At 45.1% G+C, this 25,961-nt stretch overlaps 2 protein-coding genes and 1 long non-coding RNA gene across 18 annotated transcripts in view; 1 reads left to right on the top strand and 2 right to left on the bottom strand.

Moving 5' to 3' along the window:
* The window catches only part of LOC137353506 (uncharacterized), a 691,250-nt gene that overhangs the window by 330,424 nt on the left and 334,865 nt on the right, over positions 1–25,961 (bottom strand). The window lies entirely within an intron of this gene.
* LOC137353502 (branched-chain-amino-acid aminotransferase, cytosolic-like) overlaps positions 1–25,961 on the bottom strand; it is a 67,154-nt gene that overhangs the window by 24,285 nt on the left and 16,908 nt on the right. For 2 of the 3 annotated variants that reach the window (XM_068019876.1, XM_068019875.1), the window contains exon 2: positions 2,796–2,870. In XM_068019876.1, the coding sequence (XP_067875977.1) occupies positions 2,796–2,870 (75 nt within the window). Of the gene's footprint in view, positions 1–2,795; positions 2,871–11,006; positions 11,203–25,961 lie in introns of those variants that run through there. The other variant, XM_068019877.1, reaches the window with a different exon arrangement.
* The window catches only part of sacs2 (sacsin molecular chaperone 2), a 171,903-nt gene continuing 151,036 nt past the window's right edge, over positions 5,095–25,961 (top strand). For 12 of the 14 annotated variants that reach the window (XM_068019872.1, XM_068019871.1, XM_068019863.1 and 9 more), the window contains exon 1: positions 5,095–5,287. Coding sequence is in view for 8 of the 14 variants with exons in the window: in XM_068019863.1 (XP_067875964.1) it covers positions 5,260–5,287 (28 nt within the window). In the remaining 6 variants the exon portion in view is untranslated. The remainder of the gene's footprint in view (positions 5,288–25,961) is intronic. The other 2 variants (XM_068019865.1, XM_068019860.1) reach the window with 1 other exon arrangement.

The raw sequence follows: 25,961 nt of genomic DNA, 5'->3' as shown, positions 1-25,961 counted from the left end.
GGGTTACTTATTTGAGGTATACAAAATTATGAGGGGGCTAGATAGAGTAGACAGGAAGGACCTGTTTCCCCCTAGCAGAGAGATCTATCAGGAACCGGTAGATGTAGTGTATTTGGATTTTCAAAAGGCGTTCGATAAGGTGCCACATAGAAGTTTACTACAAAAAATAAGAGCTCAGGGTATTGGGGGTAATGTGTTGGCATGGATTGAGGATTGGCCAACACGCAGAAGGCAGAGAGTTGGGATTAATGGGTCTTTTTCAGGTTGGAAAGCCTTAACTAGTGGGATGCCACAAGAATCGGTCCTAGGGCCTCAACTATTTACTATCTATATTAATGACTTGGAGGTAGGGACAGAGTGTAGTGTATCCAAATGTGCTGACGATATAAAAATAGGTGGGAAGGCATTTTGTGATGAGGACACAAAGAATCTGCAAAGGGATATAGATAGGTTAAGTGAATGGGCAAAAACTTGGCTAATGGAGTTCAATTTTTTTTTTCTTTTTTTTAATTCATTCATGGGATGTGGGCGTTACTGGCCAGGCCAGCATTTATTGCCCATCCCTAATTGCCCTTGAGAAGGTGGTGGTGAGCTGCCTTCTTGAACCGCTGCAGTCCATTTGGGGTAAGTATACAGACAGTGCTGTTAGGAAGGGAGTTCCAGGATTTTGACCCAGCGACAGTGAAGGAACGGCGATATAGTTCCAAGTCAGGATGGTGTGTTACTTGGAGGGGAACTTGCAGGTGCTGGTGTTCCCATGCATTTGCTGCCCTTGTCCTTCTAGTTGATAGAGGTCGCAGGTTTGGAAGGTGCTGTCTAAGGAGCCTAGGTGCGTTGCTGCAGTGCTTCTTGTAGATGGTACACACTGCTGCCACTGTGTGTCAGTGGTGGAGGGAGTGAATATAGATGGGGTGTCAATCAAGTGGGCTGCTTTGTGCTGGATGGTGTCGAGCTTCTTGAGTGTTGTTGGAGCTGCACCCATCCAGGCAAGTGGAGAGTATTCCATCACACTCCTGACTTGTGCCTTGTAGATGGGGGACAGTCTTTGGGGAGTCAGGAGGTGAGTTACTCGCCACAGAATTCCTAGCCTGGGCAAGTGTGAGGTCATCCACTGTGGTAGGAAGAATAAAAAGGCAGATTATTATTTAGATGGAGTTAGACTACAAAATACTGCAGTGCAGAGGGATCTGGGTGTTCTTGTACATGAAACACAAAACGTTAGCATGCAGGTGCAGCAAGTCATTAGGAAGGCAAATGGAATTCTGGCCTTTATTGCTAAGGGGTTGGAGTTTAAAAATAGGGAAGTCTTGTTACAACTGTACAGGGTGTTGGTGAGGCCACACCTGGAGTACTACGTACAGTTTTGGTCCCCGTATTTAAGGAAGGATATACTGGCATTAGAGGCAGTTCAGAAGAGGTTCACTAGGCTGATTCCTGGGATGAAGGAGTTGTCTTATCAAGAACGGCTAAACAGGTTAGGCCTTTATTCATTGGAGTTTAGAAGAACGAGAAGTGATCTTATTGAAACATATAAGATTCTAAGAGGGCTTGACAGGGTAGATGTTGAGAATATGTTTCCACTGGTGGGGGAATCTCGAACTAGGGGACATAGTTACAGAATAAGGGGTCACACATTTAAAACTGAGATGCAAAAGAATTTCTTCTCTCAGAAGGTGGTGACTCTCTAGAATTCTCTACCTCAGAGAGTTGTGGAGGCTAGGTTACTAAATGTATTTAAAGGAGGAGATAGATAGATTTTTGAAATCTCAGGGAATCGAGAGTTATGCGGAGCAGGCCCGAAAGAGTTGAGGCCTGGGACAGATCAGCCATGATCTTATTGAATGGTGGGGCAGGCTTGAGGGGCTGAATGGCCTACTCCTGCTCCTATTTCTTATGTCCTTAATTACCAGGGGGCACAGATTTAAGGTGATTGGTAGAAGGATTAGAGGGAACATGAGGAAAGACTTTTTCACCCAGAGGGTGGTAGGTGTCTGGAATTCACTGCCAGGAATGGTGGTGGAGGCAGAAACTCTCAATTCTTTTTAAAAGGTACCTGGACATGCATCTGAAGCGCTGTAACCAGCAAGGCTATGGACCAGTGCTGGAAGGTAGGGTTAGACTGGGCGGCTAGTTTTCTCAGCCGGCACGAACACGACAGGCTGAGTGGCCTCCTTCTGTGCCATAATTTTTCTATAGTTCTATGGAATAAAAAGCTTGTAACAGTAATGATCATGAAACTACCAGATTGTCGTAAAAAACCCATCTGGTTCACTAATGTCCTTCAGGGAAGGAAATCTGCCAGCCTTACCTGATCTGGTCCATCTGTGACTCCAGACTCTCAGCAATGTGGCTGACTCTTAACTGTCCTCTGAAATGGCCTGGCAAGCCACTCACTTGGATCAAACTGCTACGGAAAACTCAAAGGAAAATAAAACCGGACGAACCACCTGGCATCGGCACCAGAAACAACAAAGGAACACCCCGCCCAGTCGATCACTGTTCCTTCATCATCGCTGTGCCAAAATCCTGAAACTCCCTCGCTAACAGCACTGTGGGTGGACCTGCCCCACAAGGACTGCAGCGGTTCAAGAAGGCAGCTCACCACCACCTTTTCAAGGGCAATTAGGGATGGGCAATACCTTGCCAGTAATGCCCACATCCCATGAGCAAATATAAAAAAAATTAGCTATCAAGTGCTGATATCTGCACTGCATTAAAAATGAGATGTTATTACTGCAAAGTTACAAGAATCATTTTGTCGCAAGAGAACTTTATACTATGTACAGACATGTTACCTTAAACATTGTGCTAACAGATCTCCAGGGTCCATTGGGAAAGCTATGAGCCTGAAACAACCGTCCTGATAAAACCTGCAAAATAGAAAATGCTGACATTATCAGATGCAATTACTGCACAATTTGTATCTGCAAAGACATAACTTTTTTTTAAAAATTTGTTTCATGGGATGTGGGCATTACTAGCAAGGCCAGTGTTTGTTGCCCATCCCTGTTGCAGGATAAATACCACATTTATAGCAGAGGACCTTTGGGACACACAGATCTCACACATTCCTTAGAGACAGATGTGATCAGTAAAGGACCATTACCAATAAACAAATATTTTCCAGAATTGTGTATTTTAACCCAACCTGACACCTGCTATCAGTCTAGCTAGGGTAAAAGCTGTGTTTGTAAGCTAATGGTCAACGAATTACTACCTTCTGTGGGGGGCAAGGCCATTGAGTCTCTTGGATTCAGCTTAGCTCCAAAATGACACACCATATGATGGGAGATTTCAACCAAGTGGCTCCTATATGGCAAACTGACTCCAGCATGTTGCAGGGCTCTGTTGATGACTGAGTAGTATGATCGATGGGAGCTGGAAGGATCACTGGGGGCTAAGATTCTGATTTACTTTATACAGACAGTGATTAGAATACAGAATTCTCTGCTTAACATTACTGAAGTAGATTCCAGAAAAAACTATAAAGGGGAACTTTTTATTTGCCTGTAAGAGGTATTTGAAGGGTACAAGAAACAATCAGGGAAGGGGATTAGACGAAATGGCTCATTTGGAGATAAAAAAACTGTTGTGGACTTGAAGGACCAAATTGCCCATTTCTCGAACAAAACATTCAATAATCCTGAAGGTACAGCGATCCTCGTCAGACAAGCAGTGAGCAGCTTTCCAGTACTGTACCGGGGTAGGGTAGTGAGTGGTGAGAGAGGGGGGGCGGTGGTAGGAAGAGAATGTGCATTGCATATTAGGCAAATGGAAATTCTATTTAAGTAGATTTCTCAAGTACTTTCTCACTCTTCAAGGTGATGTGATTTCTTCACTAAAAGAAATTGAAAATAGAGTCTATTTGATTCATGCTGTCTCTTTCAGGAGCCAGGCAAAGGAGAGGGGAGGAAGACTGGAGATGGCAAAAGTTGACAAGATAGACAACTTCCTGATATGATGTTCTGCACACAGTCCATGTTCTCAGTTGAACCAGCAATAGAATGAACATTCAAGTAACCGGTACCACTTGTATCCTGTTTTCACATTGTTTCAGCATTTATTCGTGAATATGTACTTCAAAAACATTGCTACTGTGATTACTGCTAGACCTTGGCTCATGTTGGGATGGGGGGGAATAGGTCCACAAGCAAGAGGGTAAACAGGTTCCCGCTTCCAGGGCTCTTAATGCTCTCTTTACACCATTATACTGTAGATACCAGTCTCAGACTCTCATTCTATTGGTGTGCCTACACCCCAAGGACTTCAGCGGTTCAAGGCAGCTCACCACCACCTTCTCAAGGGCAATTAGGGATGTGCAATAAATGCTGGCCTAGCCAGCGACACCCACATCCCACGAACAAATAAATAAAAGACATGGTTAGATACACAGTGAAAAGTTTTATTCGATTAAGTGTTTTTTTCCCTGTTGTGTATCTTTCTCTATTCACGATGTATGTTCAATGACGACACTGCCATTGCCATAAATTCAACTAAGTTCTTAAATGAAATTGAAAATTAATTGTCAATCTGAAGAGCCAGCCCAGAGCCCTGGTCAACATTCCTCCTTTACCTATCAAAAACAGTTTCTACATTTCCCTTAAATCATTAGTGGGCTCGTGTTCAAAATGGCTGTCACATTTGCCTACATAGCAACAGTCCATGCACATCAAAATAACATGCTATTTGTGAAGCATTTTGAGACATTTCTGAAACAGGTAATAAGGCAGAACCTATTAGCAGCACTTTAGAACGTAGAAATCTTCAAAGTGTGCTATTTGTGCATAAATAGCACACTTTGAACAAGAAATGAATAGAAGCCTGATCACAACAGCAGTGTGAATAATCTCTCTGAGCAGTAAATGACTGAAGATTTGGCAGACACTGATCATTAGAGAGATTTTAACAATATAAATGAAATAAAATCATCCAAGCAGAACACTGCTTGTTAAAGCAGGCTACGTTGATCAGAATTCCAAATTCCATGCAGTGCAATCTTCAACAATCATTTATTGCTCAGGCACAAAGATACATTTGCATTTCACTAGCTCAGCAATTCAAAGGTTAGAAGAAAGGATCTTTTGATACATAAACTGCTCTGAGTGGTTCAAAGTACAGTCCTTTGCCTCGGACACATTAAGTGGAGAATGCTAACAGTGAAGCTCCAATGGAAAAGGGAACTAGAGTGAAGATTTCCCTCCATCTAACGTTACATTATGTTCTTTTTTTAAAAACAGTTTCATTGTTTGGAACTCTGGAATGCCTCCGGGAATCATCGATACTCAAGGTAAGGAAATTAAAGAAACGTTTTATAAATAGTGTGTGCTGTGGTACAAGGGTTTGTCTGTTAGAGAAGGGAAGATAAGCACTCTGTAATCTCTCAGAGGTTGTGGGGGTATCAAAGAATCACAGACAGTTTAAGGCACAGAAAGAGGCCACTTGGCCCATCGTGTCTGTGCCAGCCAAAAAACTATCCACCTATTCTAATCCCACCTTCCAGCATTTGGTCCGTAGCCCTGCAGATTACGGCATTCGAGGTGCATATCCAGACTCCTTTTGAATGAGTTGAGGGTTTCTGCCTCAACTACCCTTTCAGGCAGTGAGTTCCAGACCCCCACCACCCTCTGGGTGATAAAGCTTTTCCTCATTTCCACTCTAATTTTTCTACCAATCACTTTAAATCTCTGCCCCCTCGTCACTGACCTCTCTGCTAAGGTGAATAGACCTGTCACCTCCACTCTATCTAGGCCCCTCAAAATTTTGTACATTTCAATCAGATCTCCCCTCAGCCTTCTCTGTTCCAAGGAGAACAACCCCAGCCTATCCAATCTTTCCTCATAGCTGCATTTTTTTTAGTCCTGGCAACATCCTCAAAACCCCTCTGTACCCTCTCTAGTGCAAATATATCCTTTCAGTAATGAGGTGACCAGAACTGCACACAGTACTCAAGTTGTGGCCGAACCAATTAGTTATACAGTTCCAGCATAACCTCCCTGCTCTTATATGCTATACCTCGGCTAATAAAGAAAGGATTCCATATGCCTTCTTAACCACCTTATCGACCTGTCCTGCTACCTTCAGGGATCTGTGGACATTCACTCCAAGGTCTCTCACTTCATCTACACTTCTTAGTATTCTCCCATTAATCGTGTATTCCTTTGCCTTGTTTGACCTCCCCAAATGTATCGCCTCACACTTCTCCAGGTTGAATTCCATTTGCCACTTTTCTGCCCATCTGACCTGACCATCAATATCTTCCTGCAGCCTACAGCTATCCTCCTCGCTATCTACCACATGGCCAATCTTTGTGTCGTCTGCAAACTTCTTGATCATGCCCCCTACATTCACGTGCAAATCGTTAATATATACCACAAAAAGCAGGGGACCCAGTACTGAGCCCTGCAGAACGCCACTGGAAACAGCCCGCCAGTCGCTAAAACATCTGTCAACAATTGCCCTTTGTTTCCTGCCACTGAGCCAATTTTGTATCCACCTTGCTGCATTTCCCTGGATCCCATGGGATTTAATATTTTTAACCAGTCTGCCATGTGGGACCTCGTCAAAAGCCTTGCTAAAATTCACGTCGACCACATCAACTGCACTACCCTCATCTATCTTCCTTGTTGCTTCTTCAAAAAATTCAATCAAGTTGGTCAAACAAGATCGTCCCTTAACAAATCCATGCTGACTATCCTTGATTAACCTGTGCCTTTCTAAGTGACAGTTTATCCTGTCTCTCAGAATAGATGCCAATCATTTGCCCACTACTGAGGTTAGACTGACTGGCCTGTAGTTATTTGGTTTATCCATCGCTCCCTTTTTAAACAAAGGTACAACGTTAGCAGTCCTCCAATCCTCCAATACCACACCTGTATCCAGTGAGGACTGGAAAATGATGGTCTGACATTCTGCTAGTTCCTCTCTTGCTTCCTTTAACAGCCTGGGGTACATTTCATCAGGCCCTGGTGATTTATCAACTTTCAAGGATGCTAATCCCATTAATACTTCCTCTCTCCCTATGTTTATCACATCCAATACTCCTCCTCCTTAACTGCAATATCTGCATCGTCCCCCTCTTTTGAGAAGACAGGCGCAAAGTATTCATTAAGAACCATACCAACATCTTCCGCCCCCACATATCAATGTCATCAGATTGTGTTGTCCAGATATGGTTTTATTTTGTTTCTCCAATACAGAGGCAACAGGGAGGCAGTGGCACAGTGGTATTGTCACTGGACTGCTAACCCAGAGACCCAGGTATTGCTCTGGGGAACAAAAACAAGAAATGCTGGAATCACTCAGCAGGTCTGGCAGCATCTGTGGAAAGAGAAGCAGAGTTAACGTTTCGGGTCAGTGACCCTTCTTCGGAACTGACAAATATTAGAAAAGTCACAGATGACAAGCAAATGAGGTGGGGGTGGGGCAAGAGATAACAAAGGAGAAGGTGCAGATTGGACCAGGCCACATAGCTGACCAAAAGGTCACGGAGCAAAGGCAAACAATATGTTAATGGTGTGTTGAAAGACAAAGCATTAGTACAGATTAGGTGTGAATACACAGATTTCCAGCATCCGCAGTATTTTGCTTTTATTGCTCTGGGGACATGGGTCCGAATCCCACCACAGCAGAAGGTGGAATTTGAATTTAATTAATAAATCTGGAATTAAAAGCTAGTCTAATGATGGCCATGAAAACACTGCTGATTGTTGTAAAAAAAAACATATCTGGTTCACTCATGCCTTTTAGGGAAGGAAATCTGCTGTCCTTACCTGGTCTGGCCTACATGTGGCTCCAGATCCACAGCAATGTGGTCGACTCCTAAATACCCTCTGAACTGGCCTAGCAATCCACTCTTTTGTATCTAACCGCTACGAAGTCAATAAAAAGTGAAACCAGATGGACCACCCAGTAGTGACATAGGCACCAGAAATGAAATTGGCAAACCCATCCCTATCGCCCCTGCAAAGTCCTCCTTACTAATATCTGGGGACTTGTGCCAAAGTTGGGAGAGCTGTCCCACAGACTAGTCAAACAACAGCCGGACAAAGTCATACTCACGGAATCATACCTTACAATGTCTCAGACACTGCCATCACCATCCCCGGGTGTGTCCAGTCCCACCGGCAAGACAGATCCACCAGAGGTGGTTGCACAGTGGTATACAGTCGGGAGGGATTTGCCCTGGGAGTCCTCAACATTGACTCCGGACCCCATGAGGTCTCACGGCATCAGGTCAAAAATGGGCAAGGAAACCTCCTGCTGATTACCTACTGCCCTCCCTCAGCTAATGAATCAGTACTCCTCCATGTTGAACACCACTTTGAGGAAGCACTGAGGGTGGCAAGGGCGCAGAATGTACTCTGTGTGGGGGACTTCAATATCCATCACCAAGAGTGGCTTGGTAGCACCATTACTGACCGAGCCCTAAAAGGACATAGCTGGTAGACTGGGTATGTGGCAGGTGGTGAGGGAACCAACAAGAGGGATAAACATACTTGACCTCGTCCTCACCAATCTGCCTGTCGCAGATGCATTTGTCCATGACAGTATTGATAGGAGTGACCACCGCATCGTCCTTGTGGAGACGAAGTCCCGCCTTCACATTGAGGATACCATCCCTCGTGTTGTGTGGCACTACCACCGTGCTAAATGATCTAGCAATGCAAAACTGGGTATCCATGAGGCGCTGTGGGCCATCAGCAGCAGCAGAATTGTACTCAACCACAATCTGTAACCTCATGGCCCAGCATATCCCCCACTCTACCATTACCATCAAGCCAGGAGACCAACCCTGGTTCAATGAAGAGTGCAGGAGGGCATGCCAGGAGCAGCACCAGGCATACCTCAAAATGAGGAGTCAACCTGGTGAAGCTACAACACAGGACTACTTGCATGCCAAACTGCGTAAGCAGCATGCGACAGACAGAACTAAGCGATCCTATAACCAATGGATCAGATCTAAGCTCTGCAGTCCTGCCACAACCAGCCATGAATGGTGGTGGATAATTAAACAACTAAGGAGGCGGCTCCATAAATATCCCCTTTCTCAATGATGGGGGAGCCCAGCAAATCAGTGCGAAAGATAAGGCAGAAGCATTTTCAATAATCTTCAACCAGAAGTGCCGAGTTGATGATCCATCTCGACCTCCTCCTGAAGTCAACAGCATCACAGATGCCAGACTTCAGTCAATTCGATTCACTCCCCATGATATCAAGAAACGACTGAAGGCACTGGATACTGCAAAGGCTATGGCCCAGACAATATTCTGGCAATAGTACTGAAGACCTGTCCTCCAGATCTTACTGGGCCCTTACCCAAGCTGTTGCAGTACAGCTACAACACTGGCATCTACCCTGCAATGTGGAAAATTGCCCAAGTATGTCCTGTACACAAAAAGCAGGACAAGTCCAACCTGGCCAATTACCGCCCCATCAGCCTACTCTCAATCATCAGTAAAGTGATGGAAGGTGTCATCAACAGTGCCATCAAGCGGCACTTGCTTAGCTCAGTTTGGGTTCTGCCAGGGCCAATCAGCTCCTGACCTCATTACAGCCTTGGACAAAAGAGCTGAACTCAAGAGGTGAGGTGAGAGTGACTGCCCTTGACATCAAGGCAGCATTTGACTGAGTATGGCATTAAGGAGCCCTAGCAAAACTGGAGTCAACAGGAATCAGGGGGAAAACTCTCCGCTGGTTGCAGTCATATCTAGCGCAAAGGAAGATGGTTGTGGTTGTTGGAGGTCAATCACCTGAACTCCAGGACATCACTGCAGGTGTTCCTCAGGGTAGTCCAAGGCCCAACCATCTTCAGCTGCTTCATCAATGACCTTCCTTCAATCATAAGGTCAGAAGTGGGGATGTTCGCTGATGATTGCACAATGTTCAGCACCATTCGCGACTCCTCAGATATTGAAGCAGTCCGTGTAGAAATGCAGCAAGACCTGGACAATATCCAGGCTGGGCTGATAAGTGGCAAGTAACATTCGCACCACACAAGTGGCAGGCAATGACCATCTCCAACAAGAGAGTATCTAACCATCTCCCCTTGACATTCAACGGCATTACCATCACTGAATCCCCCACCATCAACATCCTAGGGGCTACCATTGACCAGAAACTGAACTGGAGTAGCCATATAAATACCGTGACTACAAGAGCAGGTCAGAGGCTAGGAATCCTGAGGAGAGTAACTCACCTCCTGACTCCCCAAAGCCTGTCCACCATCTACAAGGCACAAGTCAGGAGTGTGATGGAATACTCTCCACTTGCCTGGATGGGTGCAGCTCCAACAACATTCAAGAAGCTCGACACCATCCAGGACAAAGCAGCCCGCTTGATTGGCACCCTATCCACAAACAAACATTCATTCCTTCCACCACTGACGCACAGTGGCAGCAGTGTGTACCATCGACAAGAAAGGCTCCTTAGACAGCACCTTCCAAACCCACGACCTCTACCAACCAGAAGGACAAGGGCTGCAAATGCATGGGAACACCACCACCTGCAAGTTCCCCCAAGTCACACATCATCCTGACTTGGAACTATATCGCCATTCCTTCACTGTCGCTGGGTCAAAATCCTGGAACTCCCTTCCTAACAGCACTGTGGGTGTACCTACCCCACATGGACTGCAGCGGTTCAAGGCAGCTCTCCATCAACTTCTCAACGGCAATTAGGGATGGGCAATAAATACTGACCTGGCCAGCGACGTCCACATCCCCATGAATGAATATTTTTTTAAAATGTACTGTGGCAGAGGCTTTGTGTGAATGTGTTCCCCCCCACCCCCTCTCCTGATGCTTGCCCAGTGAGACTGCTTGGGCGCCGGCTGCTGTCTTCTAACTTCCCCAAGATGTTATTTTTCATGTGTAGACATTGAGGGAGAAAACTGAACCCGTCCTCGTCCAATGTCTGTACACACATGTCCAGCAGGAGTCACCAACCGACTGTCAAACAATTCCAAAACTCATTATAATAACGTGTTCTATTTACTGATTCTCGCTCACTCTGCATTTTAAAAAGACAGTACGTTCCCGCATCCATTTCTTCTTTGATGTTCAGCGACTCTCGGCCAACCCCACACACGCCCCTGGGATCAACTCGGCCGCATTAACGACACGTATCAAGGAGCACGGTTACATTCGAGCACCTTGGGCTTTAAGAATTTAAGATTCAGATGCTGTCCCGGGCAAAGCAGTTTCTTTCACAACTATGAGAGTTTCAGCTCAATTCCTGTCGAGGTAAAAAAAAAAGACTGCAAGAGCTGGAAACGGAAATAAACACAGGAACTGGTGAAAATACAAAGTCCGTCAGCTGTCACAGGAAAAGATCGGTCCATGTTTATTTCAACTCTTATTTTTCCCCTTTCAGATGCTCTTGGATCTGCTCAGTTTCTCTTTTCACCTCGATTCGTATTCTAGGAGATGTGGGTTCAGTGACAGTGTGTGAGAGACAGGGATGGGCTAGCTGTCTGTTTATCCTCTGAAAGAATCTCGAGTTACGCAAGCAAACTTACAGAATAGAGATAAAATTTAAATGAAGATTGAAGAGAACGATGTTCCAAATCCCATGTCAATGAACCAATCAGTTCTGTACTGTGTTTTAGTATAACTTGTCAAATACGGACTGCAGATAAGGATTCAATCTAATCATGAGGGATTCTTTCCTTCATTATCTGCTCCATATATCATTAAACCCTCCACTCTGACGCTGCAGGTGAAGTTAGTCAAGTTTAAAACGACAATATTAAACTGGCTAATCTCAGCCGGAGTAACTGGGAGCTTCCAATTGCCGTTATTGAGAAGGATTAATATCCAGTCAGGCTTTCCCCTAGGTTTCATCAGCCCAGAATTTTACAGATAATAAACCAGTTAAGGTGGAACGTTTTTCCTTTGAGATGTTATTTTACAAAATGTGAATGCAAGAGATGGGATTAGCACAGGCTCTTTCCTGAGCACTGCCGACAGGCCGGAGGGACACCCCGAGCACAGAGAAGCCGAGACAGAAATCTCAGGTCTTACTGTGTCAGCCACTATATCTGTATTAAGCTAACTGATTTTTTGTGGCTATTGTTACTAACTCCTGGGCTAGAGAATGGAAAAGGATCAGCCTGGAATCCTGCTCTTAATCATTGTCCAGTTAACCCTGCTGGGACAGGAAGGAGAGACTGAGACAAAGAGGAAAGTATGTATGTATGATGAAAGCAAAATACTGCGGATGCTGGAAATCTGAAATACAAACAAGAAATGCTGGAACCACTCAGCAGGTCTGGCAGCATCTGTGGAAAGAGAAGCAGAGTTAACGTTTCGGGTCAGTGACCCTTCATCGGAACTGACAAATATTAGAAAAGTCACAGGTTATAAGCAAGTGAAGTGGGGGTGGGGCAAGAGATAACAAAGGAGGTCTAGATTGGACCAGGCCACATAGCTGACCAAAAGGTCACAGAGCAAAGGCAAACAATATGTTAATGGTGTGTTGAAAGACAAAGCATTAGTACAGATTAGGTGTAAATACACTGAATATTGAACAGCAACAAAGTGCAAACCTGAAAAAAAACAGTGGGTAAGCAAACTGAACAAACTAAGATGAAATGAAATAAATGCAAAAAAAAAGGATTGTAAAGAATGTAAAAGGAAGAAAAAATAACTAAAAATGAAAGTAAAATGGGGGGCTGTCATACTCTGAAATTTTTGAACTCAATGTTCAGTCCAGCAGGCTGTAGTGTGCCTAATCGGTAAATGAGATGCTGTTCCTCGAGCTTGCGTTGATGTTCACTGGAACACTGCAGCAATCCCAGGACAGAGATGTGAGCATGAGAGCAGGGGGGAGTGTTGAAATGGCAAGCAACCGGAAGCTCAGGGTCCTGCTTGCGGACTGAGCGGAGATGTTCCGCAAAGCGGTCACCCAGTCTGCACTTGGTCTCCCCAATGTTGAGACCACACTGTGAGCAGCGAATACAGTATACTACATTGAAAGAAGTACAAGTAAATCGCTGCTTCACCTGAAAGGAGTGTTTGGGGCCTGGGATAGTGAGGAGAGAGGAGGTAAATGGGCAGGTATTACACCTCCTGCGATTGCAGGGGAAGGTGCCATGGGACGGGGACGAGGTGGCAGGGGTAATGGAGGAGTGAACCAGGGTGTCACGGAGGGAACGATCCCTTTGGAATGCTGACAGGGGAAGGGAGGGGAAGATGCGACTGGTAGTGGCATCACGCGGAAATGGCGGAGGATGATCCTTTGGATATGGAGGCTGGTGGGGTGAAAAGTGAGGACTAGGGGAACCCTGTCACGGTTCTGGGAGGGAGAGGAAGGGGTGAGGGTAGAGGTGCGGGGAATGGGTCGGACACGGTTGAGGGCCCTGTCAACCACAGTGGGGGGAAAATCCTCGGTTGAGGAAAAAGGTCATATCAGAAGCACCGTCATGGAAGGTAGAATCATCAGAGCAGATGCGTCGGAGACGGAGAAACTGGGAGAATGGAATGGAGTCCTTACAGGAGGTCGGGTGTGAAGAAGTGTAGTCGAGGTAGTATGTATTATGTGTGAGATCAAGCAAGATTGTCTATGTACATATGCAGTGATGTATGTTGAGGATTTCATCAAATTTGACTGTGAAACCTCATCAGGGCATGAAGAAAAGTATCGGAAGGCTACTGGTGCCTGTGAAAAAGTGACTTAACATTTAAATCTTCAGAGGAAAGAAAAACTGGAGAAATCCAAATCAGAGGTTTGCATTTCAGTAATTTAGGCTGAAACTCCACTGCATTAAGAATTAGCAATTTATCAGGAATTTCTGGCAATATTTACAGTAATTGAGGGGAATGATTAATATGTCTTTCACTCGCGAAATATATTATTTCAAAATAAAAGTCCCAGATAAAGATTTTGCGGAGGAGTGAATTCCACAGATAGGTTAGGAGTAAACTCCACTTCCTGATATTTTAGTATTCTTACAAACAGAATGGTTTCTAATGTTGATGACAACAACAACTTACATTTCTACAATCTCTTTAACGTGCAAATTGTCCCAATGCCCTTTACAGAGCCATAGCAAGAGGAATGGAAACCCTGAGCTAGGAGGGAGGGTTTAGGGACGTGTTTGAAGGCTTGGGAGAAAAGATGGAATTTGAGAAGCTTTTCAAGGAGAAGGAGCGAAAGGTATATACCAGGGTCAGAATGCAGAGCCTAGGGAAGGACACATCTCTGCCAATAGTGGGATGGGGGAGGATGGAATACACAGGTCAGAGTGGGAAAACCAAAGGCTGCACGAGGGAATGTGAAGTCTGGAGCTGGTTGCAGAAGTAGGATGCAGCAAAGCCTTGAAGACGAGGAGGAGGATTTAGAATTGAATGTGTTGGGGCACAGTGCAGCCCAAGAAGACGAGTGATTTCATGGGTGAGGCTTAATGCAGGTCAGGATATGAGCAGGTCAAGACTGGACACAAAGTTTATGGAGTATGGTGCAGAAGAAAGGCTAAGGGAGCACTGGAATAAGAGACTGATGATGACAATATAGGGTTTTGGTAGTAGAGGGCCTCAAGGGACAGAGGTGGACAATGTTGCAGGGGTGGAACTAAGCAGTCTTGGTGTTGGACAGAATATGGGGTTTGACGTATAGATCAGGTCAGACTCGATGCCAAGTGTTGCACAAAGTTTTGTTGAGTCAGAATGAGAAGCCAAAGAGGGGATGGAGTAGGTGTCAAAGGAATGGAATTTGTGATCAGCACCAAAGACCACAGTTTCTGTCTTCCTGATGTTCAGCTGAAGGAAGTGGTGGCCATTTTTGGAGTTCATTTTGGACAACCTGCCTGACTGCACCAAAGTGAGTTGTAGAGTTGACAGAAATTCTGCTAAACCTTTATAAACCACTGATTAGGCCTCAGCTGAAGTATTGTGTTCAATTCTGGGCACCACATTTTTTGAAGGATGTGAAGGCTTAGAGAGGGTGCAGAAGAGATGAACTGGAATGGTATCAGGGATAAAAGTAGAAGAAATAGAAGCAGGAGTAGACCTTACAGCCCTTCCAGCCTGCTCCGCCATTCAGTACGATCGTCCGCCTCAACTCCACTTTCCTGCCAGCTGGCTGCATCTCTTGATTCCCTGAGAGACAAATAATCTGTCTATCTCAGCCTTAAATATACTCAGCGATGGAGTAAACAATTCCAAAGATTCACAACCCTCTGAGTGAAGATATTTCTCATTTCAGTCCTAAATGATCGACCCCTTATCCTGAGACTGTGCCCCCATGTTCTAGATTTTCCAGCCAGGGGAAACAACCTCTCAGTATCCACCCTGTCAAGCCCTTTCAGTATCTTAAATAAAAGCAAAATACTGCAGATGCTGGAAATCTGAAATAAAAACAAGAAATGCTGGAACCACTCAGCAGGTCTGGCAGCATCTGTGAAAAGAGAAGCAGAGTTAACGTTTTGGGTCACTGACCCGAAATGTTAACTCTGCTTCTCTTTTCACAGATGCTGCCAGACCTGCTGAGTGGTTCCAGCATTTCTTGTTTTCCTTTCAGTATCTTGTATGTTTCAATGAGATCACCTGTCACTGTTCTAAACTCCAGGGAGTATAGGCCCAATTTACTCAGCCTCCCATCATAGGACAACCCCCACATCCCAGGAACTAATCTGGTTAGGGCGGCGCAGTGGTTAGCACCGCAGCCTCACAGCTCCAGGGACCTGGGTTCGATTCTGGGTACTGCCTGTGTGGAGTTTGCAAGTTCTCCCTGTGACCGCGTGGGCTTTTGCCGGGTGCTCCGGTTTCCTCCCATAGCCAAAGACTTGCAGGTGATAGGTAAATTGGCCGTTGTAAATTGCCCCTAGTGTAGGTAGGTGGTAGGGAATATGGGATTACTGTAGGGTTAGTATAAATGGGTGGTTGATGGTCGGCACAGACTTGGTGGGCTGAAGGGCCTTTTCAGTCCTGTATCTCTAAATAAAAATGAAATAAAAAAGTGAACCTTCACTGTACTGCCTCCAAGGCAAGTATATCCTGCCTTAAGTACAGAGACAAAACTGCACACAGCACTCCAGGTGTGGTCTCACCAAAGTCCTATACAACTGTAGCAAAACTTCCTTATTGTAATAAATGCCACCATGCCATTTGCCTTCCTAACTGTTTGCTGTACCTGCGTGCTAACTTTGTGTTCCCGATACCAGTGCACCGAAGTCTCTCTGTACTTTAACATTAAGAAGTTTCACATCTTTTAAGTATTCTGCTTTTCCATTCTTACTAAACAAGAGAATAATCTCACAATTCCCCACATTATATTGCATCTGCCACCTGTTGCCACTCACTTAACGTGTCTATATCTCTTTGCAGCCTGTGTCCTCCTCAGCTTACATTCCTACCAAGCTTTGCATCATCAGAAAACTTAGATACATTACTCCATCTCTTTGTCCAAGTCATTAATATAGATTGTAAATAGCTGAGCCTCCAGCACTGATCCTTGCAGCACCCCAATAATTACAGCCTGCCAACTTGAAAATGCCCTTTCAAAATCCAAGTAAACTACATCTACTGGCTCCCCTCTATCTACCCTACTAGTTGCATCCTCAAAAAAATTAATAAATTTGTCAAATACAGTTTCCCTTTTGTAAAACCATGTTGACCCTGTCTCGTCATACTATGATTTTCTAAGTGCATTAAGACTCCCTTAATAATAGATTCCAGCATTTTTCTGACAACTGATGTCAGGCTAACTGGGCTCCAGTTCCCCATTTTCTCTCTCCTTTCTTGAATAGAGGTTTCTGGTATGTAAGTTGTGTCTTCTACTGTGAAGACTGAAACAGAATCACAGAATTGTTACGGCACAGAAGGAGGCCAATCAGCCCGTTGTGTCTGCGCTGGCTCTCCAAAGGAGCAATATACCTAGTGCCACTCCCCTGCCTTCTCCCCATAGCTGTGCACATTCTTCCTTTTCAGATAACAATCCATTTCCCTATTGAATGCCTCGATTGATCCTGCTTCCACCACACTCTCAGGCAGTACATTCCAGATCTTAACCACTCGTTGCGTGAAAAAGCTTTTCATGTCGCCATTGCTTCTTTGGCCAATTACCTTAAATCTGTGCCCTCTTGTTCTCGATCCTTCTACCAATGGGAACAGTTTTTCTCTATCTACTCTGTTTAGATCCCTCACGATTTTGAATACCTCCATCAAATCTCCTCTCAACCTTCTTTTCTCCAATCTATCCACGTAACTGAAGTTCCTCATGCCTGGACCTATTCTCAGGAATCATTTCTGCACTCAATCTAATGCCTCAACATCTTTCCTAAAATGTGGTGCTCAGAACTGGACACAATATTCCAGCTGAGGCTGAACCAGTGTTCTATGCACATTTAACACAATTTCCTTGCTTTTGTACTCTATGCCCCTAATAAATGAAGCCTAGGATGCTTTTTGCTCCATTAACCACGCTCTCGACCTGTTCTGCCACCTTCAACGATTTATGCATATATACATCTAGGTCCCTCTGCTCCTGCACCCCCTTTAGAATTGTACCCTTTATTTTATATTGTCTCTCTGTGTTCATTCTACCAAAATGAATCACTTCATACTTCTCAGCATTAAATTTCACCGACTTGACCACCCATTCCACCAACCTTTCCATGTCCTTTTGAAGTTTACACTATCCTCCTCACAGTTCACAATGTTTCCACTTTCCGTTACCGCATTATAAAACTCAATCAAGTTGGTCAAACAGGATTTGCCCTTAACAAATTTATGCTGGCTCTCCTTTATTAGCCCTTGTCCAAGTGACTTTTAATTTTCACCAAGATTATTGTTTCCTCACAACAGGTTTACAATTCTCCCCTTTTTTTGAAAAGTGTGTAAAATTTGCAGTCCTCCAGTCCTTTCAAATCACCCTTGTATTCAAGGATTGTGGCCAGCACCCACTCAATTTCTACCCTTACTTCCGTCAGCAAGCTTGGGATGCATTCCATCCAGACGGAGTGATTTATCCACTTTAAATACTTGAAGGAAAAAAAATTACAGGGCTATAGGAGAATGGGTCTAATTAGATAAGAGCCAGCAGAGGCATGATGAGCTGAATAGCCTCCTTCTTTACTGTATCATTCTATGATTCATACATTCATGCGTAACTCTGAAACTAGACTACTGAGCATATATAAAGCCAAGAATATAGTTATGAGAGATGAGTTGGCTAAGGTAAATTGGAAAATTAGATTAAAAGGTATGACGGTAGATGAGCAGTGGCAAACATTTAATTCTCAACAAATGTACATTTTATTGAGAAATAAAAAGTCCATCGGTGAAGAGATCTATCCGTGGCTAATTAAAGGGGTTAAGGATACTTCTGACAAAGAGTCATCGACCTGAAACGTTAACTCTGTTTCTCTCTCCACAGATGCTGTATTTCCAGAATTTTCTGTTTTTATTTCAGCTTGAGGATAGTATTAGATTAAAAGAGGCTAGCCCAGAAATATAAAAACAGATTGTATGAGCTTCCACATCTAAAAAGACAGAGTAGTGAAGGTACACGTGTCCCTTAGATGCCGAGACAGGAGAAATTATAATGTGGAATAAGGAAATGGCAGAGACAGAGTGGAAGACTCTGGCAGGTTCGAGGGGCCTACTCCTAATTCGTAAGACACCAAACATACCAGAAATAGTAGGGAACCAAGGGTCTAATGAGAGTGAGGAACTTAAAAGTAATTAATTAGTAAAGAAAAAGTATTGGAGAAATTAATGGGAGTGAAAGCCGACAAATCCTGAACCTGACTGCTTATATCTTAGGTTTCTAAAGGAGGTAGTGCAAAGATTGTGGATGCGCTGATGATCTTTTAAAATTCCCTAGATTCTGGAATGGAAAGCAGCAAATGTAACACCACTATTCAAGAAAGGAGGGAGAGAGAAAACAGGAAACTACAGAACAGATGGTGTATCAGTCGTCAGGAAAATGCTGGAATCTATTATTAAGAAAGTGGTAACAGGGCACTTTGAAAGCCATATGATTTGGCAGAGTCAACATTATTTTATGAAGAGGAAATCTATTAAGAGATTTTTGAGGATGTAACTAGCAGGGTAGATAAAGGGGAGCCAGTGGATGTAGTATATTTGGCATGGATAGAGGATTGGTTAAAGAATGGAAAACAAAGGCCGGAATTTTATAGCCCCCCCCAACAAGCTGGCAGGTGGGGGTGGGCACAAAATTGAGTGGGAGGCAGGGGGCCATTCCCAACCCCCTCCCACCCCATCTACAATTTTACGCGGGGCGGTGGTGGCAAGAAACAGCCCCCACCACCCCCCCCACCGCCACAGGCCAACCAAGTCCCTTAAGTGGGGAATTAACTGCACATAAAGGCCTCCTCCCACTGCCGTGGGTATTTTATCCCCGGCAGCTGGATGGAAAAGGCCTTAAGAACACCGTCTGTTAAAACCAGGCAAGCCCCACATCCAACTCCCCTTGCCTCGCTGGGGCCCGACTGATTGTCCCCGGCAGGCCCCAAAAACATACCCGAGTTCCAGGGCCATTCTTCCGCTTGCCTCCGATGGCTGGGTGTAGTCCCAGCAGAGGCCTCCGCTCCCAGTGGCGCTGCTGGGACTAAGAGCTGCCGGCATGCTGGTTGGCCAGCAGCTCCATTAAGCGGGAAGCAGGACGTCCTGCCCAAGACCAATTAAGGACCCGGGAAATACAAAATCCCACTGTGGCCCCCCAGGCCCGACAGAGCTGGGCTCACCACTGACTTTTAGGCCAGTGGGTGAGGCCTCCCGCCAATGAGTGGGAATAAATGGGTCAATTTCAGGTTTACAAGCTGTTACTAATGGGAGGTCACAAGGATAAGTGCTGGAGCGTCAGCCATTTACAATCTATACTTAGAGAAAGTGAGTGACTGCAATGTACCAGGTTTTTTTCATTCATTCATGGGATGTGTGCATCGCTGTCCAGGACAACATTTATTACCTATCCCTAACTGCCCGAGAAGGGGGTGATGAACTGCCTTCTTGAACCACTGCAGTCCATGTGGGGTAGGTGCACCCATGGTGTTTTTAGGAAGGGAGCTCCAGGATTTTGACCCAGCAACAGTAAAGAAACAGCGATATAGTTCCAAGTCAGGATGGTGTGTGGCTTGGAGGGGAACTTGTAGGTGGTGGTGTTCCCACGCATCAGCTGCCCTTGTCCTTCTGGTTGGTAGAGGTCGCGGGTTTGGAAGGTGCTGTCGAAGTTACCTTGGTGCATTGCTGCAGTGGATCTTGTAGATGGTACACACTCCTGCCATTGTGCATCGGTGGTGGAGAGAGTGAATGTTTGTGAATGGGGTGCCAATCAAGCGGGCTGCTTTGTCCTGAATGGTGTTGAGCGTCTTGAGTGTTGTTGGAGCTGCACCCATCCAGGCAAGTGGAGAGTATTCCGTCATACTCCTGACTTGTGCCTTGTAGATGGTGGACAGGCTTTGGGGATTCAGGAGGTGTGTTATTCGCCTCAGAATTCCTAGCCTTTGATCTGCTCTTGTAACCATGGAATTTATACAGATACTCCAGTTCAGTTTCTGGTCAATGGTAAACCCCAGGATGTTGATGGTGGGGAATTCAGCAATCGTAATGCCATTGAATGTCAAGGGGAGATGGTTAGATTCTCTCTTGCTTGAGATAGACATTGCCCAGCACTTGTGTGGTGTGAATGTTACTTGCCACTTATCAGCCCAAGCCTGGATATGATGGGATCTTGCTGGATTTCTACACGGACTGCTTCAGTATCTGAGGAGTCGCGAATGGTGTTGAACATTGTGCAATCATCAGTGAACATCCCCACTTCTGATCTTATAATGGAGGAAAGGTCATTGATGAAGCAGCTGAAGACGGTTGGGCCAAGGACACTACCGTGAGGAACTCTTGCTGTGATGTCCTGGAGCTGAGATGATTGACCTCCAACAACCACAACCATCTTCCTTTGCGCGAGGTATGACTCCAATCAGCGGAGAGTTTACCCCCGATTACCATGAACTCCAGTTTTGCTAGGGTTCCTTGATGCCATACTCGGTCAAATGCTGCCTTGATATCAAGGGCGGTCACTCTCATCTCACCTCTTGCGTTCAGCTCTTTTGCCCACGTTTGAACCAAGGCTGTAATGAGGTCAGGAGCTGAGTGGCCCTGGCAGAACCCAAACTCAGCATCACTGAGCAGGTTATTGCTAAACAGGTGCCACTTGATAGCACTGTCGACGACACCTTCCATCACTTCACTCATGATCTAGAGCAGACTGATGAGTGGTAATTAGCCGGGTTGGATTTGTCCTGCTTTTTGTGTACAGGACATACCTGGGCAATTTTCCACATTGCCATGCAGATGCCAGTGTTGTAGTTGTACTGGAACAGCTTGGCTCGGGGGCACAGGTGTTCAGTACGATTGCCAGAATGTTCTCAGGGCCCATAGCCTTTGCAGTATCCAGTGCCTTCAGTCGTTTCTTTATATCATGTGGAGTGAATCGAATTGGCTGAAGACTGGCATCTTTAATGCTGGGGACTTCAGGAGGCAGAGATGGATCATCCACTTGGCACTTCTGGCTGAAGATTGTTGCAAATGCTTCAGCCTTAACTTTTGGAATGATGTGCTGGGCTCCCCCATCATGAGGATGGGAATATTTGTTTTCTTTTTAAAAATAGGAGCAGGAGTAGACCATTCAAGCCCCTCGAGCCTGCACCGCCATACAATAGGATCATGACTACTCATCCAAACTCAGTATCCCGTTCCCGCTTTCTCCCTGTATCCCTTGATCCCTTTAGCCCTAAGAACTATATCTAACTCTTTCTTGAATATATTTAATGATTTGGCCTCAACTGCTTTCTGTGGTAGAGAATGCCACAGGTTCACCACTCTCTGGGTGAAGAAATCTCTCCTCATCTCAGTCCTAAATGGCTTACCCCTTATCCTTAGACTGGTCCTGGACTCCCCCGCCATTGTCCTGCACCTAGTCTGTCCAGTCCTGTTAGAATTTTATAGGTTTCTATGAGATCCCCTCTCATTCTTCTAAACTCAAGCAAATACAAGCCTAATCGACACAATCTTTCTTCATATGTCAGTCCTGCCATCCCAGGAATCAGTCTGGTGAACCTTCGCTGCACTCCCTCCATAGCAAGAACATCCTTCCTCAGATAAGGAGACCAAAACTGCACACAATATTCCAGATGTGGTGCCACAAAGGCCCTGTATAATTGTAGCAAGACATCCTTGCTCCTGTACTCGAATCCCCTCACTACGAAGGCCAACATACCATTTGCCTTCTTAACTGCCTGCTGCAGCTGCATGCTTACTTTCAGCGATGGGTGCACTAGCAACCCACTAGTCACTGCCTGCCACTGGGAAAAAGAGCCGTTTATTCCTACTCTTTGTTTCCTGTCAGCCAACCAGTTCTCTATCCATGTCAGTACCTTAGCCCCAATCCCTTGTGCTTTAATTTTGCACACTAATCTTTTATGTGGGACCTTATCGAAAGCCTTCTGAAAGTCCAAATACACTGGTTCTCCCTTATCTATTCTTCTAGTTACATCCTCAAAAAAATTCCAGTAGATTTGTCAAACATGATTTCCCTTTCGTAAATCCATGTTGCCTTTGTCCGATCCTGTCATTGTTTTCCAAGTGCTCTGCTATTACATCTTTTATAATGGTCTATAATTCCCTGTTTTCTCTCTACCTCCTTTTTTAAATAGTGGGTTTACATTAGCTACCCTCCAATCCGGTGGAACTGTTCCAGAGTCTATAGAATTTTGAAAATGACCAGCAAAGCATCCACTATTTCTTCAGCCACTGCCTTAAGTACTCTGGGATATAGATTATCAGGCCCTGGGGATCTATCGGCCTTCAATCTCATCAATTTCCCTAACATCATTTCCCTACCAGTACTGATTTCATACAGTTCCTCCTTCTCCCTAACCCTATGCTCCCCAACATTTCTGGGAGGTAATTTGTGGCCTCCTTTGTGAAGACAGAGCCAAAGTATGTATTTAATTAGTCTGCCATTTCTTTGTTCCCCATTATAAACTCCCCCGTTTCTGACTGTAAGGGACCCACATTTGTCGTGACTAATCTTTTTCTCTTCACATATCTATAGAAGCTTTTACAGTCAGTTTTTATGTTCTCTGCAAGCTTACTCTCATACTCTATTTTCCCCTTCTTAATCAATCCCTTTGCCCTCCTTTGCTGAATTCTAAACTGCTCCCAATCCTCAGGTTTGCTGCTTGTTCTGGCCATTTTATATTTCTCCTCCTTGGATCTAATACTATCCCTAATTTCTTTTGTAAGCTACGGTTGAGCCACCCTTCCTGTTTCATTTTGTGCCAGACAGGAATGCACAATTGTTGTAATTCATCCATTCGCTCTTTAAATGCTAGCCATTGCCTATCCACTGTCAACCCTTTAAGTAACGTTCCCCAATCTATCATAGTCAACTCGCACCTCATACCTTCATAGTTTCCTTTATTTAGATTCAGGACCTTAGTCTCGGAATCAACTCTCTCACTCTCCATCTTAATGGAGAATTCTGTTATGTTATGGTCGCTCTTCCCCAAGGGACCCCGCACAACAAGATTGTTAACTAATCCTTTCTCATTACACAATACCCAGTCTAGGATGGCCTGTTCTCTAGTTGGTTCCTCAACGTATTGGTCCAAAAAACCATCATGTAAGCACTCCAGGTATTCCTCCTCCACAGTATTATTGCTAATTTGGTATGCCCAATCTATATGTAGATTGTCAGCCATAATTACACTTGCACCTTTATTGCATGCGTCTCTAATTTCCTGTTTAATGCCATCCTCTACGTCACCACTGCTGTTTAGGCGTCTATATACAAACCCCCACCAATGTTTTCTGCCCTTGGAGTTTCTTAGCTCCACCCATACAGATTCCACATCAGGATTCTCTGAGCTAATATCCTTCCTCACTATTGTATTGATTTCCTCTTTTACTAACAACGCTACTCCACCTCCTTTCCCTTTTTGCCTGTCCTTCCTAAATATTGAATACCCCTGGATGTTCAGTTCCCATCCTTTGTCACTCTGCGGCCATGTCTCTGCAATCGCAACTATATCATATCCATTTACATCTATTTGTGCGGTTAATTCGCCTACCTTATTGCGAATACTCTGTGCATTGAGACACAATGCCTTTAGGCTTGTCTTTTTAACATTCTTAGTCATCCTAGCATTATTTTGCACTATGGCCCTATTTGTTTCTTGCCCTTGATTTCTGTGCCTTCCACTTTGCCTTTTTGTTTCCTGTCTTTCGTTTCTATCCTTGTTTCCTCCTCCTCCTCAGTCTCCCCGCTCAGGTTCCCATCCCCTGCCATTCTAGTTTAAATCCTCCCCAACAGCACTAGCAAACGCCCATGAGGACATTGGTTCCGGTCCTGCCTGGGTGTAACCCGTCCCGCTTGTACAGGTCCCACCTTCCCCAAAACCGGTCCCGATGTCCCAGGAATCTAAATCCCTCCCTCCTGCACCATTTCTCCAGCCACACATTCATCTGGTCTATTCTCCTGTTCCTATACTCACTAACACGTGGCACAGGAAGTAATCCTGAAATTACTACCTTTGAGGTCCAGCTTTTTAATTTAGCTCCTAACTACTTAAATTCATCTTGCAGGACCTCATCCCTTTTTCTATCTATGTCGTTGGTTTAATTATCCACCACCATTCACGACTGGATGTGGCAGGACTGCAGATCTTAGATCTGATCCGTTGGTTGTGGAATCGCTTAGCTCTGTCTATCGCATGCTGTTTACGCTGTTTGGCATGCAAGTAGTCCTGGGTTGTAGCTTCACCAGTTTGACACCTCATTTTGAGGTATGCCTGGTGCTGCTCCTGGCATGCCTTCCTGCACTGCACTGAACCAGGGTTGATCCCCTCACTTAATGGTAACGGTAGAGTGGGGGCTATGCCAGACCATGAGGTTACACATTGTGGTTGAGTACAATTCTGCTGTTGCTGATGGCCCGCAGCGCCTCATGGATGCCCAATTTTGCATTGCTAGATCGGTTTGAAATCTATCCCATTTAGCACAGTGGTCGTGCCACACAACATGATGGAGGGTATCCTCAATGTGAAGACGGCACTTAATCTCCACAAGGACTGTGCGGTGGTCACGGACAGATGCATGTGCGGCAGGCAGATTGGTGAGGATGAGGTCAAGTATGATTTTCCCTCTTGTTGGTTCCCTCACCACCTGCCGCATACCCAGTCTACCAGCTATGTCCTTTAGGGCTCGGTCAGTAATGGTGCTACCGAGTCACTCTTGGTGATGGACATTGAAGTCCCCCACCTAGAGTGCATTCTGTATCCTTGCCACCCTCAGTGCTTCCTCCAAGTGGTGTTCAACATGGAGGAGTACTGATTCATCAGCTGAGGGGCGTGGGGGGTCGGGGGAGGGGGGGGGGGTGTTAGGCCCTAATCAGAAGGCTTCCTTGCCCATGTTTGACCTGATGCCATGAGACTTCATGGGTCTGGAGTCGATGTTGAGGACTCCCAGGGCAACTCCCTCTCGACTGAATACCACTGTGCCGCCACCTCTGCTGGGTGTGTCCTGCTGGTGGAACAGGGCATACCTGGGGATAGTGATGGCAGTATCTGGGACATTATAAGATATGATTCCGTGGCCATACAAAGCTAGATGGGAAAGTAAGCTTTGATGAGGACACAAATAGTCTGCAAAGAGATGTAGATAGTTAAAGTGAGTGGACAAGAAGGTATAATGTGGGGAAATGTGAGGTTATTCACTTTGGTTGGAAGAACAGGAAAAACTTTTTTTAAATGTGAGAAACTATTAAATGTTGGTGTTCAGAGGGATTTGGGCGTCATAGGAACAGGAGTAGGGCATTTAGATCCTCGAGCCTGTTCCGCCATTCAATAAGATCATGGCTGGCCTGTGACCTCATTAGTTCTTAATACTTTGTGTCTGTTTTCACAATTAGTGTAGAATTAGTATAAATGGGTGGTTGATGGT

Source organism: Heterodontus francisci, chromosome 41 (assembly GCF_036365525.1).
Source record: "Heterodontus francisci isolate sHetFra1 chromosome 41, sHetFra1.hap1, whole genome shotgun sequence".
Lineage (NCBI taxonomy): Eukaryota > Metazoa > Chordata > Chondrichthyes > Heterodontiformes > Heterodontidae > Heterodontus > Heterodontus francisci.
Note: the sequence above shows the minus strand (reverse complement) of the source record. Positions and strands in the feature narration are given on the sequence as shown.